General features: G+C 42.8%; 1 protein-coding gene across 1 annotated transcript in view; it reads left to right on the top strand.

The window, feature by feature from the left end:
* LOC133379200 (voltage-dependent L-type calcium channel subunit alpha-1F-like) overlaps positions 1-13,369 on the top strand; it is a 43,234-nt gene extending 29,865 nt beyond the window's left edge. The window contains 8 exon segments of the mRNA XM_061613981.1: positions 606-735; positions 887-946; positions 8,164-8,270; positions 8,727-8,814; positions 9,021-9,128; positions 10,158-10,210; positions 11,244-11,394; positions 12,889-13,369. Coding sequence (XP_061469965.1) covers positions 606-735; positions 887-946; positions 8,164-8,270; positions 8,727-8,814; positions 9,021-9,128; positions 10,158-10,210; positions 11,244-11,394; positions 12,889-13,260 — 1,069 coding nt within the window. The 3' untranslated portion in view covers positions 13,261-13,369.
* Positions 13,370-15,765: the final 2,396 nt, after the last annotated feature.

Here is a 15,765-nt window from a genome sequence, read left to right as displayed (position 1 = left end):
GTAGAAGCATATTTATTTCCAGCTTATATATCCATTTAACTATCATGGTTTCCCCCAAAGAATCCTGGGAACAGTGGTTGTTGTGGTGAGGGATCTCTAGTGCTGCCAAGTTTCTCTGGGGAGAGGGAACTTAACCGGTGTAAGACCGTGGTTCAATTTTGCCACAGGACCTGGTTTCTCTGTGGTCCCACTTGGGGACCCATTGATTTAGAGGAGGAGGAGGCTACTGGAGGCATTGCCTAGCTATGCTTGGGTAGGCTCAAAGAATGTACCATCTTCAGGCTCAGGGTTGCCAGGTTTTGAACTGGTGTCAGAGTTTTAGACTTCTTCTCAGGGCATCTAATCTCAAGGTCAAGGTCAATCAAAGGTTTTGCTGTTGACTCTGTTCCCCAGGTCAGTCTGAGGAACCAGGTACACCCTGTCGCTTTCCCTAACCTTGCCCTGCTCTGTCCCTATTTGGCTAATCTCCACTCCCTGATCTGCCAGGACTGTCTTTTATCTTCCCATCTCCATCCCCTTCTCAGGGTCTGAGCTTCAGGAAACCTGGCAGGTCTTATTGTCTGCTGCTGGCTAACTCGGATGGCTGCCTCCTTTTCTCCCACCAGGCTTCGTATTGGGTGCCACAAATTGATCCATCACCACATCTTCATAAACCTCATCCTTGTCTTCATCATCCTCAGTAGCATCTCTCTGGCAGCAGAGGACCCTATCCGAGCACACCCTTTCCATAACAATGTAAGCCATGCCATGTAGAAATGTGATTGGGAAGGGGGTCAGAGGCAATAGAGTCTTGCCCTCCACTCCTACCTGTATCTCTTACCTGCTCTGCTCTTATTTCCTCACTTTCTTTCTCCCCCTCCCCTCCTTTTTTTCTCCCATTATTCAGATTCTGGGCTACTTTGACTATGCCTTCACTTCTATCTTCTCTGTTGAGATCCTTCTCAAGGTACCAGATCGAAGCAGAGTTCAGAGGAAGGGGGGAGCAACCAGTCCATTAATGTGGGCCCCAAGGGGGAGCAGCCAGCCCATCAATATGGGTCCCAGGAGCCAAGTCTGCAGGGTGGCACCCAATATCCATCTCTTAGCTGCCTGTGCCAGTGCCCTTGTAGCCCTGGGGCTGCCAGTCAGGAGGAGCGGATCAGCGACTGCAGAATGAACTCCCAAGTAATTGAATGTGGGAGCGGGAGAGAAGATTTGGCTCCCAATAACAAGGGGGAAAGGGCAAGGGCTGCATATCTCGGCTCCTGTGCCAAGTGCCTAGGTATCTTTGCCTGTTACTGCTCAATACGAATTAAGTGCCAACACATCTTAGGGCTGTATATGAAAATGGTGGGTAGAAGGAGACTGAGGTCCACTGGTAGACTTCTGCTGATTTTACTGTGGACCACCTGGGATCTACCAGTTGCTACAATTCATGTAAAGAATGCTGTGTCTTGGCCTGATCTGCATGTTTTACATTCTTAAGCTTGAACTGGATACCTCACAGTCATATAACACAGATTAGTTATGCCTTAACTGTTAGGAGATCCTGAAGAAGCAGCTCAGTGGTAGAGCATCTGCTTTGCATACAGAAGGTCCCAATTACAACCCCCAGCATCTCCAGGTCAACCTGGGAATGTCCAGTCTGAAACCCTGGAGAACTGCTGCTAGTCAGTGTAGATCAGCCTTTCCCAACTAGTGGGCCACCAGACTAGTGGACCACAACTAGTGGACCACAACTCCCATCAGCCTCAGCCAGCATTGCCAATGGTCAGGAAAGATGGGAATTGTGGTCCAACAACATCTGGTGGCCCACTAGTTGGGAAACGCTGGTGTAGATAATACTAAATTTGTTCGGTATTATAAAAATACACACAGAAATAGGAACTAATTTGGTTGGTCCTATTTCTTAGCAGAGATATAAAAACACAAGCAGCAGAGTGAGAATGTAACCAGCCCCACCGTTCTCTATATAAATAACAACAGACACAACAGACAAAGAATGTTTACTCACAACCTCTTCACATGTTCAGAAGAAGATAGGCTCTAGCTTAGAAGAAAGAAAAATATAGAAGTCTCAGTCCATCTTGGTGTTTTGTATTGATGCTCTTAACAGAGAGCATCATGCCATGCGGCCTCTCTCAAAGATAGGAAGATCAGCAATGGAGAATATTAAAAAATCCCCCAGGACAAAGGAGGAGGAAGTTAGGTAAGTAACCCCACCCATTAAGAAGTTACATCATGGTAAAACAGGTACATGGGATATTTCCCAAATATCCCTTAAAGTGACCATGCAACATTTGCCTATTCCAACAAAATTAGACGAAGCAATGGTCTGACTGTAAAGGTAGCTTCCTGGGTGTCTATGCTTGCCATTGTAATACACAATCATGTTTAAGGTTAACCTAGTCCTGGGATAGAATAATATAACTGTGATGCAGTGCCTATAATCTACTTTAGTACAGGAAAAAGTCAGGACAGAGGTTATGTATGCTCAGCTGCCCCTGTACCACAAAAAACTAAATTCGGCAATATGTATAAATCATGCACATTAGGCAGACTTACATATATTTGTCTTATAATTGATAATTTATTCTGGTCCTATTAGTCATGGGAAGGGGCAAGGAGCTATGCAGGGTACTGAAGCTCCATTCTGACCACATGGAATCTTAGGCTGTGAACATACTAGTCACCAGAGCAAAGTGTTTCCATTGGCCACACCTGAAGGGGGAATGGGTTCAGTTGCAAAATATGCCTGAAGCTGATTTTAAAAAACAACAGCTGATCTGACCAGGTTTTAGAGTAAATGCGGGCAGGGTTTGACTAGCATTGTGTGCCCCCTTTTTCAGAAGAGAGAGGTGGAAACACACTGGAACCAGCATGAGTGTGTTTCTACCCTTATTCAGCTACCCCTCTGGCTTCTGAGACTTCACAGGTATTACCCACGCACTCTCAAACATAGCTTTACAACCCTGAGGACTAGAAACTTGGTGTTTGTTTTTAAAGGAATTAAAACCAAGATTCCCAGAAAGTGGAATTCTGTACCTAATGTTGCATCCTGTGGCTCTTCTTTGTTCAAATGAAACGGGGGTCTACACACACTCCCCTGGGTCATGGGCAGGCACGCTATCTAAAGTATGCCCTGAAGTACTCATGGAAATAGGAAAGCCAGGTTTATTCTAGAATTTCTGGCAGATCCCCTATGGCGATATTTAGACTTCTCATGCAGTTTTGCAACATTTATGTACCCAGACTGGTCACTATTCTGCCTTTCGAATATAACTGAACTGAGCGGGGAGTAGGGATGGGGTTCACTGCCTAGTTCCAATCTGTTTATATTCCAATAGTCTGTCGTTCAATCCCAATCTGCCTTTTATTTGTTCTCGCTTGCTCTTGCACTTGCCAATTCGATCCACTGTTTGTTTGTTTTTGGAGGCAAAAAAAACCCGATGTAATTTTTAACATAAATCCTTATGTAAATCCATGGAAGTTAATGGATAATACCGATTGTAATTATGAAGATTGTAATGTGAGTAGGAACTCAAGTGGGGGAATCAGTTGGTGGTGGGACCAGTAGGAAAACGAAAGTAGAGCTCTTGGTTATGCTGCAAGACACTGTGAAGTAAAGTTTGTTCCTTCTAACCTGTATTTGTAGTTCATTCCAAATCTTGCAAATATTACATGGTGTCAGAAGACTACCTAAAAAACATAAGGCAGTGAAAAATGGACCAGCTAAAGCCTCCAGGAACGTTGGTGTTTGAAGGAAATGCAGCAGAGAACTGGAGAAGATGGAAGCAAGGGTTTGAATTGTACTGCATTGCAAGTGGAGCAGATAAGAAAGATGAGAGACTCCAGCCAGCATTATTTCTGCATGTGGCAGGTGAAGAAGCAAGAGAGGTATTTAATAGTTTCCAGTTTGATGCTGCTGCAGATAAATATAAAATTCAAGTTTTGATGAATAAATTTGAAGCATATTGTGTGCCCAGAAGAAATGTTACTTATGAAAGGCACAGGTTCTTCACTAGAATACAGAGTGAAGGAGAAAGGATAGACCAATATGTGACTGATTTGAAGCTTTTGGCTCAGACCTGTGAATTTGGGGAGCTGTGTGATTCTCTTATTAAGGATTGCATAGTGTGTGGCATTCAGAAAGACAGAATGAGAGCCAAGTTACTGAGAGAGAGTGATTTAATCCTTGAGTATGCAGTGAATATATGCAGGGCAGAAGAAGTGACTGCAAAACAGATGAAAGATTTTGGGGCAACAGAAAAACAAATGGATGCCTTACAGGGCAAAAGTACCGTTCAAAACCCAAAAGTAAGCCAGCCTCGGAGCAAATGGAGCCTTGGCACTACTACCAGCCCCCAAGAAAAGGAAATGCCACAGAGGCCTGTAGTAGCAGCAAAGGCCTGCTATAAGTGTGGTATCAGTCATCGTGACATAAATGCTTGTCCTGCATATGGGAAGGAATGCAGAAGATGTGGCAAACTCAATCATTTTGCTAAAATGTGTAAAACGTGAGATAGAAAACTTCAAGGCAGACAAATGTTCTCAGTAGCAGATACAACTAAAAATGCTCATGATTTCTTCATTGGCACATTGAATTCTACAGCTCTGGAAGATGAATGGTGTGTAGATCTTTTCATAAATGATCACAAGTATGTGACCTTTAAGATTGACACAGGAGCACAGGCTAATGCAATGTCTTTGCAAACATACAAAGCCTTGCAAGCTGAACCACTTCAGCATTCAAATGGCAGATTAATAACCTACTCTGGGGAAAGACTACATGTTTCTGGTAAATGTAACCTGGATTGCAAATATAAAGATTAAAGAGCTGAGTTGGAATTTCACATAGTAGACTTTGATGCACAAGCTGTACTTTGTCTCCGGGCTGTGACTAATTTAAATTTGGTGCAAAAAGTTAATTTAATGAAAAGAGCTCCAGTAGATCAATGGGATGTTGCAGTTGAATACAAAGATGTATCTGAAGGCTTAGGTTGCTTACCAGAGAAATACGCCATCAAAATCAACCCACAGGTTCCACCTGTAATTCATGTACCTCGGAAGGTTCCAGTGGCACTAAGGGATAAAGTCCAAATGGAACTGACTCATATGGAGCAATTAAAAGTCATAGTTAAGGTAGAAGAACCTACAGAGTGGGTGAATTCAATTGTGGTTGTAGACAAGCCTGGCCGGGACCAGATAAGAATATGTTTAGATCCAAGAGATATGAACAGAGCAATTTTAAGAGAACATTTTCAATTGCCTACCGTAGAAGAAATTACCAGTAAGCTAGCAGAAGCAGAATTGTTTACTGTTCTTGATGCCAGTAGTGGATTCTGGCAAATTCAGATAGATGACAACAGTTCCAGGCTATGTACATTTAATACACCTTTTGGCAGGTACTGATTTATGAGAATGCCATTTTGTATCTCTTCAGCTCCTGAGGTCTATCAAAGGATGATCCAACAGACATTTGAGGGTATTGATGGGGTCACATGCTACATAGATGATATCCTGGTGTGGGGGAAGACCAAACAGGAACATAATGAGAGACTGAAGAGAGTTCTGGACAGGTGCCGAGAGAGGAATCTGAAATTGAGCAAAGTGAAATGTAAATTTGCCATGACTGAAATTAAATATCTAGGACACATCTTAACCAAAGAAGGGCTAAAACCTGATTCATCTAAAATAGAGGCCATCACTGAAATGCCCAGCCCAAGTAACAAAGCTGATCTTCATAGATTTCTGGGAATGGTGACATACCTAGCAAAGTTTATCCCAAATTTGCCAACAGTAACAACCCCTTTAAGATAGCTGTTGGCCCAAGATGTTGAATTTTGCTGGATGTCAGTTCATGAAACAGCATTCACACAGTTGAAAGAACTATTAACAAAAACTCCTGTTTTGAAATATTATAATGTGAAAGAACCTGTAATTATGTCAGTGGACGCTAGTTCTACAGGCTTAGGTGCTGTACTGTTGCAAAGAGGTGCACCTGTTGCATATGCTTCTAAAGCAATGACTGCGGCCCAACAGAACTATGCTCAAATAGTAAAGGAAATGTTGGCTATAGTGTTTGATTCCATCAATTTCTCTATGGCAAAAAAGTGACTGTGGAAACAAACCACAAACCATTGGAGGCAATTTTCAGAAAACCTTTACATAATGCACCTCCAAGAATCCAAAGATGGCAGTTAACACTGCAGAAATATCAATTACAAGTGCACTATAGACCAGGCAAAGAATTAATTGCTGATACCCTGTCCAGGGCATATCTTGAATAGGGTAAAGGAATAAGTTCTGAAGAAGCTGAGGTTGCTGTTAACCTCATGTTCTCTTAATTACCAATCTCCGAATCAAAACTGAAAGAATTTCAGGTGGCTACTGAAAATGATAGCATTTTGCAAATCCTGAAAATGCCATTTTGCAGGGGTGGCCAGATAGAAGAGTAGAAGTTCCAGAGTGTATACGTGTTTATTGGAATTACAGAAAGGAATTAAGTGTTCATGATGGACTCATTTTTAAAAGTGACAGAATCGTAGTACCACAAGATTTGAGGAAAGAGATATTGAATATTATACATGAGAGTCATCTGGGTGTTGAATTATGTAAAAAGTGGGCACAAGAAGCTGTATATTGGCCAGGTATGTGTGCCCAAATTGAAGAATTGGTACAGTCATGTACCGCATGTCACACCTTCAGAAATAAAAACCAAAAAGAACCAATGTTACCTCATGAAATTCCAAGAAGACCTTGGCAGAAACTAGGAATGGACTTGTTTGAATTTCAAAGAAAGGACTATCTACTTTTGGTTGATTATTATTCAAAATATGTGGAAATATGTTTGCTTGAAGACACTACAAGTAGATCAGTAATTTTACACTGCAAAACTATATTTGCAAGACATGGTATACCTGAAGAGGTTGTTAGTGATAATGGCCCTCAGTTTTGCTCTAGAGACTTTAAAATGTTTGCCAAAGATTGGGACTTTGTTCACACAACATCCAGTCCACTATTTCCTCAATCAAATGGAATGGCAGAAAGAGCGATCCAAACAGTAAAGAGGATTCTTAAGAAATCTAGTCTGAATAACACAGATCCTTATCTTAGTTTATTGGATTACAGAAATACGCCTACAGTAGATACAGCTTCACCTGCACAACTTTTAATGGGGAGACATTTAATAACCAGGTTGCCTACCTCAGCACCGTTGTTACTACCTCAGCAGGTAAAAGGTGACATACAGACACATCTGAAGAGAAGACAAGAAAAACAGAAGCTTTACTTTGACAAAGGTTCAAAGCCTTTACCACCTTTGCAGGTTGGTGATTCTGTTAATGTTCGGCAAGATGGAGTGTGGAAACCAGCGAGAGTGACTGGACAAAACATGACTCCAAGATCATATTTGGTTCAGACTGATGATTTAACTGTCTACAGATGGAACAGAAGAGATCTTCAAAGCACTCCAAGTTGTGAAGCAAATATGGATGAGACTACTGAGACTGCAACTGCACCTCCATCGGAGGTAGACCTATCAGAGTCTCAAGACAACAAAAGTGGAACAGCTGTAGCACAAAGTGCCAGTGATATACCAGAAAAGATTTTGGACTCTGAGTTACTTGTTACTACATCAGGAGGCAGAGTGATCAGATAACTAATTCGATATAGACAGTAGTTTCTATCTTTTTCTTTTTTTTAAAAAAAAGGGAGATGTAATGTGAGTAGGAACTCAAGTGAATTAGATATAGTTGTATGGGGGAAGCAGTTGGTGGTGGGACCAGTAGGAAAACAAAAGTAGAGTGCTTGGTTATGCTGCAAGACACTGTGAAGTAAAGTTTGTTCCTTCTAACCTGTATTTGTGGTTCTTTCCAAATCTTGCAAATATTACAAAGATAATTACATAAAAATGGGGAAAATATTTTTTTTTGGAAAAGCCATGCCAATTACAGCTGTGGCCCGCCGAAAGAAATCAGTGATGGTCCAAAAAGACAGCCAACTGTCAAAATCCAGTACTTAGTGGATATTCTCCCCCATCCCTAGCAGGGAGGCAGGGTCATTTGGGTGTAGCGGGGCAGCTGGGGTTCTAGTTTTCAAGCCTCTGGATTGTAGCCACAGATTTGAGAGAGGAGCCAGAGCCTGGTGTTTGGAATGGGACGCTTAGCTCATTTCTGTCCTTAGATGACTGCTTATGGTGCCTTCCTGCACAAGGGCTCATTCTGTCGGAACTGGTTCAGTCTCCTTGATCTGCTGGTTGTCAGCGTCTCACTCATCTCCTTTGGCATCCAGTAAGTCTGAGTGGGGAGTGGGCAAACAGCTTGGGGTAGGCCCCAAAAGAAGAAGGAATGGGTCACACTGGTTCAGTCCAGGGTGAAAGGGCCATATTGAGTAGTGATGTACCACCAACTTGGATGCCTTTAAAAGAGGATTAGTCAAATTCATGGAGGATAAGGCTATCAACCGCTACTAGCCACAGTGGTTGTATTCTTCCTCTGCTGTTGGAATACTAGTTGCTGGGAATCGCAAGTGAGGAGAGTGCTCTTGCGCTCAGGCCCTGCTTGTGGGCTTTCCACAGGCATCTGGTTGGCCACTGAGGACAGGGTGCTGGACTAGATGGGCCTTTTTGCCTTATCCTGTAGGGCTCTTCTTATGTCCTTTTGAGTTATTTCATGAAAAGAAGGCGTAAGTAGGTTGGTTTCTAGACCAGAAACTCTCTCACACCTCCCTTTCTGTTTTCACCTCAGCTCCAGTGCTATCTCTGTGGTGAAGATCTTACGAGTGCTGAGGGTGCTCTGTCCTCTCCGAGCCATCAACCGGGCCAAAGGGCTCAAGGTGAGGGACTTATCTGAAGGATTCATGGTGAACATAGAATGTGGAGCTGAGAGGAGTTCCATTTAATGCCTCCTCCTGCACATGAAGTTGTGGCACCCATTACCCACCCCACCCCATTTCTTACCCTCATCCCTATGTAGCTCTCTTGAGGACTGGAAAGTTCCCTGCTAGCCATATCATGTTCTTTGTGCCTCCTTCCCCAACAGCACGTAGTTCAATGTGTATTTGTGGCCATCCGCACCATTGGGAACATCATGATAGTCACCACCCTGCTGCAGTTCATGTTTGCTTGCATTGGAGTCCAACTGTTCAAGGTAGGGAGTGATCATTTCTTTGGGGTGATTCAGACTAAGTGAGTGTGCAAGATGTGTATATGTGCTTGGATCAAGGACATGTTGAGTGTGGGTGTGTTTCTTTGGGGCATGCACCCAAAACTTTTCCAAATACCATCACCTTAGCAACCAATCCTGTACCGCATTATAGACACCAGTTGGTTGGTTTATTTGTTTCAACCTTAGGTCATCACAAAGGAAGAAAACTCAGGCTTAAACAGGTAAAAAAGGAAATGCACGTACAGATGCACAGTGAAAAGTTACATGGGTAAACTAGTCATAGTTATAATCATCTTAAAACAGTACCTAGCAAATTATCTCCACTGCAGAATATTGCTGTTATTTTTCAGCTTGTGGGCTATAAGCTTACTTAAGCAAGTTGCACCAGTGATGCTCTGTCCATTTTTTGGGAGAAACATGGAAAACAAGAAAGATGGACAGTGAGAGAAAGAGAGGGAATGAGAGAGAAGAATGGAGAATATTGTAAAGGAAACATAATCCAAAAGGAGCAACTAGACATACTGATTGGCATGGGGCTGCTGCACCCCTTTCCCTCTTAAGCTTAGGTAGGCTCTTTCCTTGGCCCCTGCCATCAAGAGCCCAATGGCATGGGATGGGAAAAATACCATGCTGATGTCAAGATAGGAGTAAAAGTGCCTAAACTTTACAGGGAAATGGATGATACTCTGACTCAGGGCTGCCATTTTCAGCAGCAGCTCTGGGTCAAGCACAACATCTACTTCTACATTAAGATGAAATGATAAAAGTGGGTGTCTCATTACAGGATGGGGTAGAGATAGACCCTGAGTCTGGAAAGACTATCCAGTGCTCTACCCCATCCTGTGTGAGCTAGTTTATGAAGTGTCTCCTCGAATTTCAGCAGGGAGATGGGGTGCGATCGCCCAACAGCATAGAGGCAGTGTACTGGGTAGGAGGAAATTTTTCCCAGGATAGATACCTCCCTGCCTCTTCAGTGCCAGATCTCCAATCTCCTCTTGCTTCTTTCTCCAGGGCAAATTTTACAGCTGCACAGATGAGGCCAAGCACACCCCGGATGAGTGCAAGTAGGTATCAGCCCTGCCCTGGCAACAATACAGCAGCAAGCAGAGCAGAGCATCAATTAACTGCCCCAGCTAAGATCCCCATAGGATCAGTATTTTAGCCGAGCACCAAGAGAACCACCCAAGACATACAACAAATCCAGAGGTTCCTCTGTGCCACTCTGTTCAAATCAGGGTCTGTTAACGTTGCTGCCTCCACCTCTCTGACCCTACTGTTTTTTACTTCTAGATCCCAACTAAATGAGAGTGGCAAAAGGCATTGTTATTTTAATAGCAGTAGTGTAATTGATTCCTGTGTGTGGTTGAAATGAGACAAAAGCTGGAATTTGTGCTAGTCTCATATAGTGGCCTGAGACTTATGGGATGGTTGTGGGACGGTTGTGGAACAGTCTCTGAGGCTTAAATAAGACATTACATGGGAAATAAATGAATACTCTCCCATCTTTCTTTTTTTTCTTTTTTTGTTGTTGAAAATTAGCCTCTGAATCTGTGACCATGAGCAGAGGTGTGGCAGGGGGAAGATGCTCCTTGACCCTTTGCCTTCCTTTTTTTTTTCTGCTCAGAATTGTTTCCCCTCCCCAAGCTGGTTCCTCCCCCCCATTTCTTTTCCCCAGCAGGTGTGTGTATGTGTGTGAGAGAAGCAGCTTTAGAAGGGTGATTCTGAAGAAATAAGTGATGAGAAGGCAAAGGGTTAAGTAACCCCTCCCTCCTGCTATTCCTCTTCTAAAATTGGCAGCCTCCTGTTGCTGCTTTTCAGTTAAGAAATAAAGAAAGGAACAAAACAGAAAGATGGGTGGCATCTGTTCACATCTGGTTTGGTCCTGAGGTAACAGATGGGGGCTGAGAGGCAGAAAGAAGGGTGGTTGGATAGTTGTGTAGTAAAAGGAATTTTGTTTTTTGCAGTGGGGAATTGTATCAAGGTTAGGGTCTAAAGATCTGGTCTGCCTACCTAAATTCAACTACTCTCAGCTGTAACCCATATCTATAACTTCTTCTGTCCCTTCTTCTCTTCCTCCTCCCGCCCCTCCAATTTCAGGGGCATGTTCATTGTCTATAAGGATGGAGATGTGGCTCACCCAATGGTGCGCAAGCGTGCCTGGCTCAACAGTGACTTCAACTTCGACAATGTGCTGTCAGGCATGATGGCCCTCTTCACTGTCTCCACATTTGAGGGCTGGCCAGCGTGAGTTACTGTACTGGGGGTTGTACATGGCATGCACACTTGTGTGTGTGTTCATGACAGGCTTGAAACAAGCATCCTCTCCTGGCTATTGCTGTTCTCATATTTCTGTTGCACCCCATTCCACCCTGTACAACATTTTGTTCTATAAAGTGTGACAGAGCTCTTTTTTTTACCACACAGAAGGTGTTGTGTTGTTGGCTTTCTTTCTGTCATCTTCTGCTGTAAAAAAGAGTTTTATGTGATTTTTATCAAAGACTGGAAAGGGTATCCACCCATCTTTCCATACCACTTCCTCCCCCTCTATGTGCCTTTCAAGTTATCATCACCCACACTTTTGGAGTCTGTAAAACTGCCTTACTGGACCAGACCAATAACTAACATCAGGGTGTCAGTTTCTGGGAGTCCTTTGGCAACTTGGAGCTCTAAGGCCAGGAAGGAGGAAGCCGGCAACCAGAGGCAAGGGGCTTAGTCCAAGGTAGGTACTTTTCAGAAGTAGCAGCTGGTGAGCAGGAAGGATGGAGAGCAGGTGCTTGGTCTGGCTGGATCTTCTGCTCACATGTAGATGAGTTGCTCAGACTGAAGACTGCTTTCCAGAATGGAGCTAGGTGAAGTTTCATTGATTCACTTGGTCACTTCAGGTGTTGAATCAGCTAGGTAGACTTGAACTGCTGCGTAGGTGGGACTTCTGAGGAATACAGTTCAGCTTGCAACTACTTTGGCAGAAATTCTGCCTTGGTGGCATGGGAGGTAAGGTACCAGAGCCTGGCTGTTACAAGGGCTGGTTTGAGATACACATGCACCCTCTGGCATCTTATATGAGCAGAGAAAATGTATCCTGCACTACTGCAAGGAACTCTGGCATCTGTTTTCAATTATTGTAGAGCTCAGGAAGGATGGAGGCAGTAAGTGCTGCCTTTGATCTAGCCATTCCCCATGCCAAGTCACAGCCAAGACGATGTTGGCTCTTGGTCTGTGGGGCCCTTTAATGGGTCTTGGCCCTGGGAATTCTGGTGCCAGGGCATCCCTGACCCCATAGCACAGCATTCCACCAGCACTGGCTGGAAAGATGCCTTATAGGAACTCACAAGGAGGAGGACATGATGGCCATATACCTCCTTTATCCGTAGTTGGGCATATTCTGTCTGTGAAATGAAAGGTCATGCCTTTGGCTATGAACAATTATTATTATTATTATTATTATTATTATTATTATTATTAATTATATTTCTATACCGCCCAATAGCCGTAGCTCTCTGGGCGGTGCACAACATAAAAACATCCAATATACAAGTAAAAACATATATCAACAACTTAAAAACAATATACCAAAAGTAATAGAACATAATTAAACATATAAACAACTACAACACAAGCCTAAAAATATTAAAAACTTATTAAATCAGTTAAAAGTATTAAGATGTTAAGTAATCTGTCTCTCTTTACTGCCAGTGCTCTCTGCTCATTGCTACCCTTTCTTAACCATGTTGCCCATGCCAAGTTGCTGTACAAGGCCATTGATGCCAATGCAGAAAACCAGGGACCCATCTACAATTATCGGGTAGAGATCTCTATTTTCTTCATTGTCTACGTCATCATCATCGCTTTCTTCATGATGAATATCTTTGTGGGTTTTGTCATCATCACCTTCCGGGCACAGGGAGAACAGGAGTATAGGAACTGTGAGCTGGAGAAGAACCAGGTATCTCTCCTCACTTTGTGCTCTGTGGTGGAAACAATTATTGTTTCCAAAACAAAACTTTGGAACAATCTTTGGAACAATTATGGAACAATATTCCTGATGAGGTACGCCTGGCGCCAACATTATTATCTTTTCGGCGCCAGGTTAAAACTCTTCTCCCAGGCATTTTAGTATGTGTTAAAATTGTTTTTTAACTTTTTTAAGAATTTTAAAAGTTTAAAGCTGTTTTAAATTGTCTAAATATGTGGTTTATTGTATTGATGTATGACTGTTGTGAACCGCCCAGAGAGCTTCGGCTATGGGGCGGTATATAAATTTAATAAAATAAATAAATAAATAAATATTCCTGCTTATTCCCAACCCAGCATTACTTCCACATTGTTGGAAGTGGGGCAAGAGCAACTCCTGTTTTGTTCTGTTGTTTAAGCTCCAGAGGGAAGATAGAGCTAGGGTCCTCCAGATGGACAGGCTTGTGATGGACAGGCTTGTTTACCTTTTTTCCTGTGGTGCTCTGACTGACTTCCTTCTGTCGCTAGACTGTGACATTTTTAGGGAAGCTTACCTGCCCCTCTTCCTTCTGCCCTTTCCATTCCTTTGTTCTCCAGCTGTCCAGGAGAGAGGAGACATTCCTTTGTCTCTGCTCTCTCCGAGCATGGGGCTGACTCCCACACCTCCAACTTATGCCTCCAACTTAGCTAGTTAGTTAGAACTAGGTATGCTTTTCTATCTACAATGTATTTCTATAAATAAAGTAGCTTTTCTTATTTTACTAAATCTCAAGTGTCAGTGATGCTGATGCAAGGTAAAAGCCTGCTTTCTTAGGCAAACACACGCACACGCTGGCACACTCGCGTTTCAACATCTGCTGTTACTTTGCTGTGGTGCTGCTTTTAAACAAAATTAAGCAACACAACTACACACAGTGCAACAAGGGTTATAGGCCCAGCAAACTAAGGTGAATGCAAGCTGTAGCTGAAGCTAAAAGTGCTTGTGCGTAATTTACAAGGGGGACTTTAAGTTAGAAAGGAAAGCAGAACAAAGATAGAAAAGATGGCTGAAGTATCTTCGCTCGAGAGACGTGTTCCAAGGCTGGAAAAAGATAACTTCAATCTGTGGGATCTAAGGTTCAGAGCCCTGCTTGGTGGAGAAGGTTTGGAAGGAATCCTGACTGATCCTGAACCATCAAACGCAATGCCTTCATGGATACGTAAGCATGCAAAGGCAAAATCTCTGCTTATTTCTGCTATATCAGATGAAGCACTGAATCTTTGTACAGGCTGCAACAGTGTAAAGGAATTTTATGAAAAGCTGCAGGGAGTCTATAACAAGAAAACAAAGAGCCACATTATGTTTCTGTACAAAGAGTTGTTTTCCCTGAAAGAAACTAATGAAAGAGGCAGTCTAAGTAAACAGAGAATTTTACAAGCCTTCTTGCTAGACTTGAAAGGTGTGGAAAATTATTAGAAGAGGATATGAAAAAGGCATTGCTTTTAAGCTCTCAATCAGGATCATAAATTAATTTGCTGTGTACTAGAGAATTCTGAACAAAGCTTGAATCAGCTTATATCGTATTTGAAAGACCAGGACTTTAGGGAAAAGTAGGAAATGCAGGCTGTCTCTGAGCAAGTAAACCTCACTGTGGGGAGAAACAAACAGACAAAAGGTAGCCAGATGAGTCATCAACTCAATCCACAAAAGAGTCAAGACAGGTGGGATCTGTGTTTCACATGTGGCTCTCCAAATCATTTTCAAATAAATTGCGATAGGGGGCTGTTGTAAGATAAGCCGGTCCGTCTCTCGCTCTGGTCATTAGTATAAACACCAGACAGCAGCCCAGGAGTAAAACTACAAAAACATGTTTTATTTTAAGAAGAAAGAGCACTCACACCCATCAGCAAGATGAGTGGGGTTGACCAGCAATAGACATTAGATACGGGTTTCTTATACCCTCAGGCACTGAGGTTGGAGAAACACACCATATATGGCACACTCCATCATTCACACTTGCTGGCTAAGTTCCAGTTACAATAGTTTCAAATTGCTCTTTGAGTATACTCTACAGTAGTTTTTAAGTCCCCCTGCTTCAGCCTTGCATTCAGACTGCTTTGCGCGTCATCAGTGTTTTCTTTGCCAGAAGGCTTGAAGCCATAACATAGGATAGCAAGTGAAAGTGGCCTTCACTAAGGTGTCAGTGTGTGCTGGCTGTAAAATTGTAGAGCAAAAGTAACTCAGAACACATTTCCCTGAGTGAGATTCATAAAGACAGGAAAATAGATTTGTGGAAGAAGATGGGTTTGTGAGCCCCAAAATCTCAACAGGGCAGATGAGAGCAAGGCCTGACTTCAAACGGCCAGCTGAAGTCAGAGAAGCCCCCAGGCAAACAGTCTTTAAACAAAGGCAGAGAAAGGCGGAAACAGAGGATTTTAGCTTCTATGTGCCTCAGCAAGGCAAGAGTGACTGTAAAAGCAGATTTTTAATTGACTCAGGATCCACCTCACATATAATAATCGATAGGAACCTGTTTAAAAGTTTTGAAAATCACAAGCAAAAGATACTGACAGCGGCTGGAGAGGAAATTTTCTCTGAAGGAATAAGGACAGTGGAATTATTATGTAAAGTGCCAGATGGACAGACATTGGTGGAACTGAAAAACTGTTTATACATTCCAGATTTTAA

This window comes from Rhineura floridana, chromosome 3 (genome assembly GCF_030035675.1).
Source record: "Rhineura floridana isolate rRhiFlo1 chromosome 3, rRhiFlo1.hap2, whole genome shotgun sequence".
NCBI lineage: Eukaryota > Metazoa > Chordata > Lepidosauria > Squamata > Rhineuridae > Rhineura > Rhineura floridana.
Note: the sequence above shows the minus strand (reverse complement) of the source record. Positions and strands in the feature narration are given on the sequence as shown.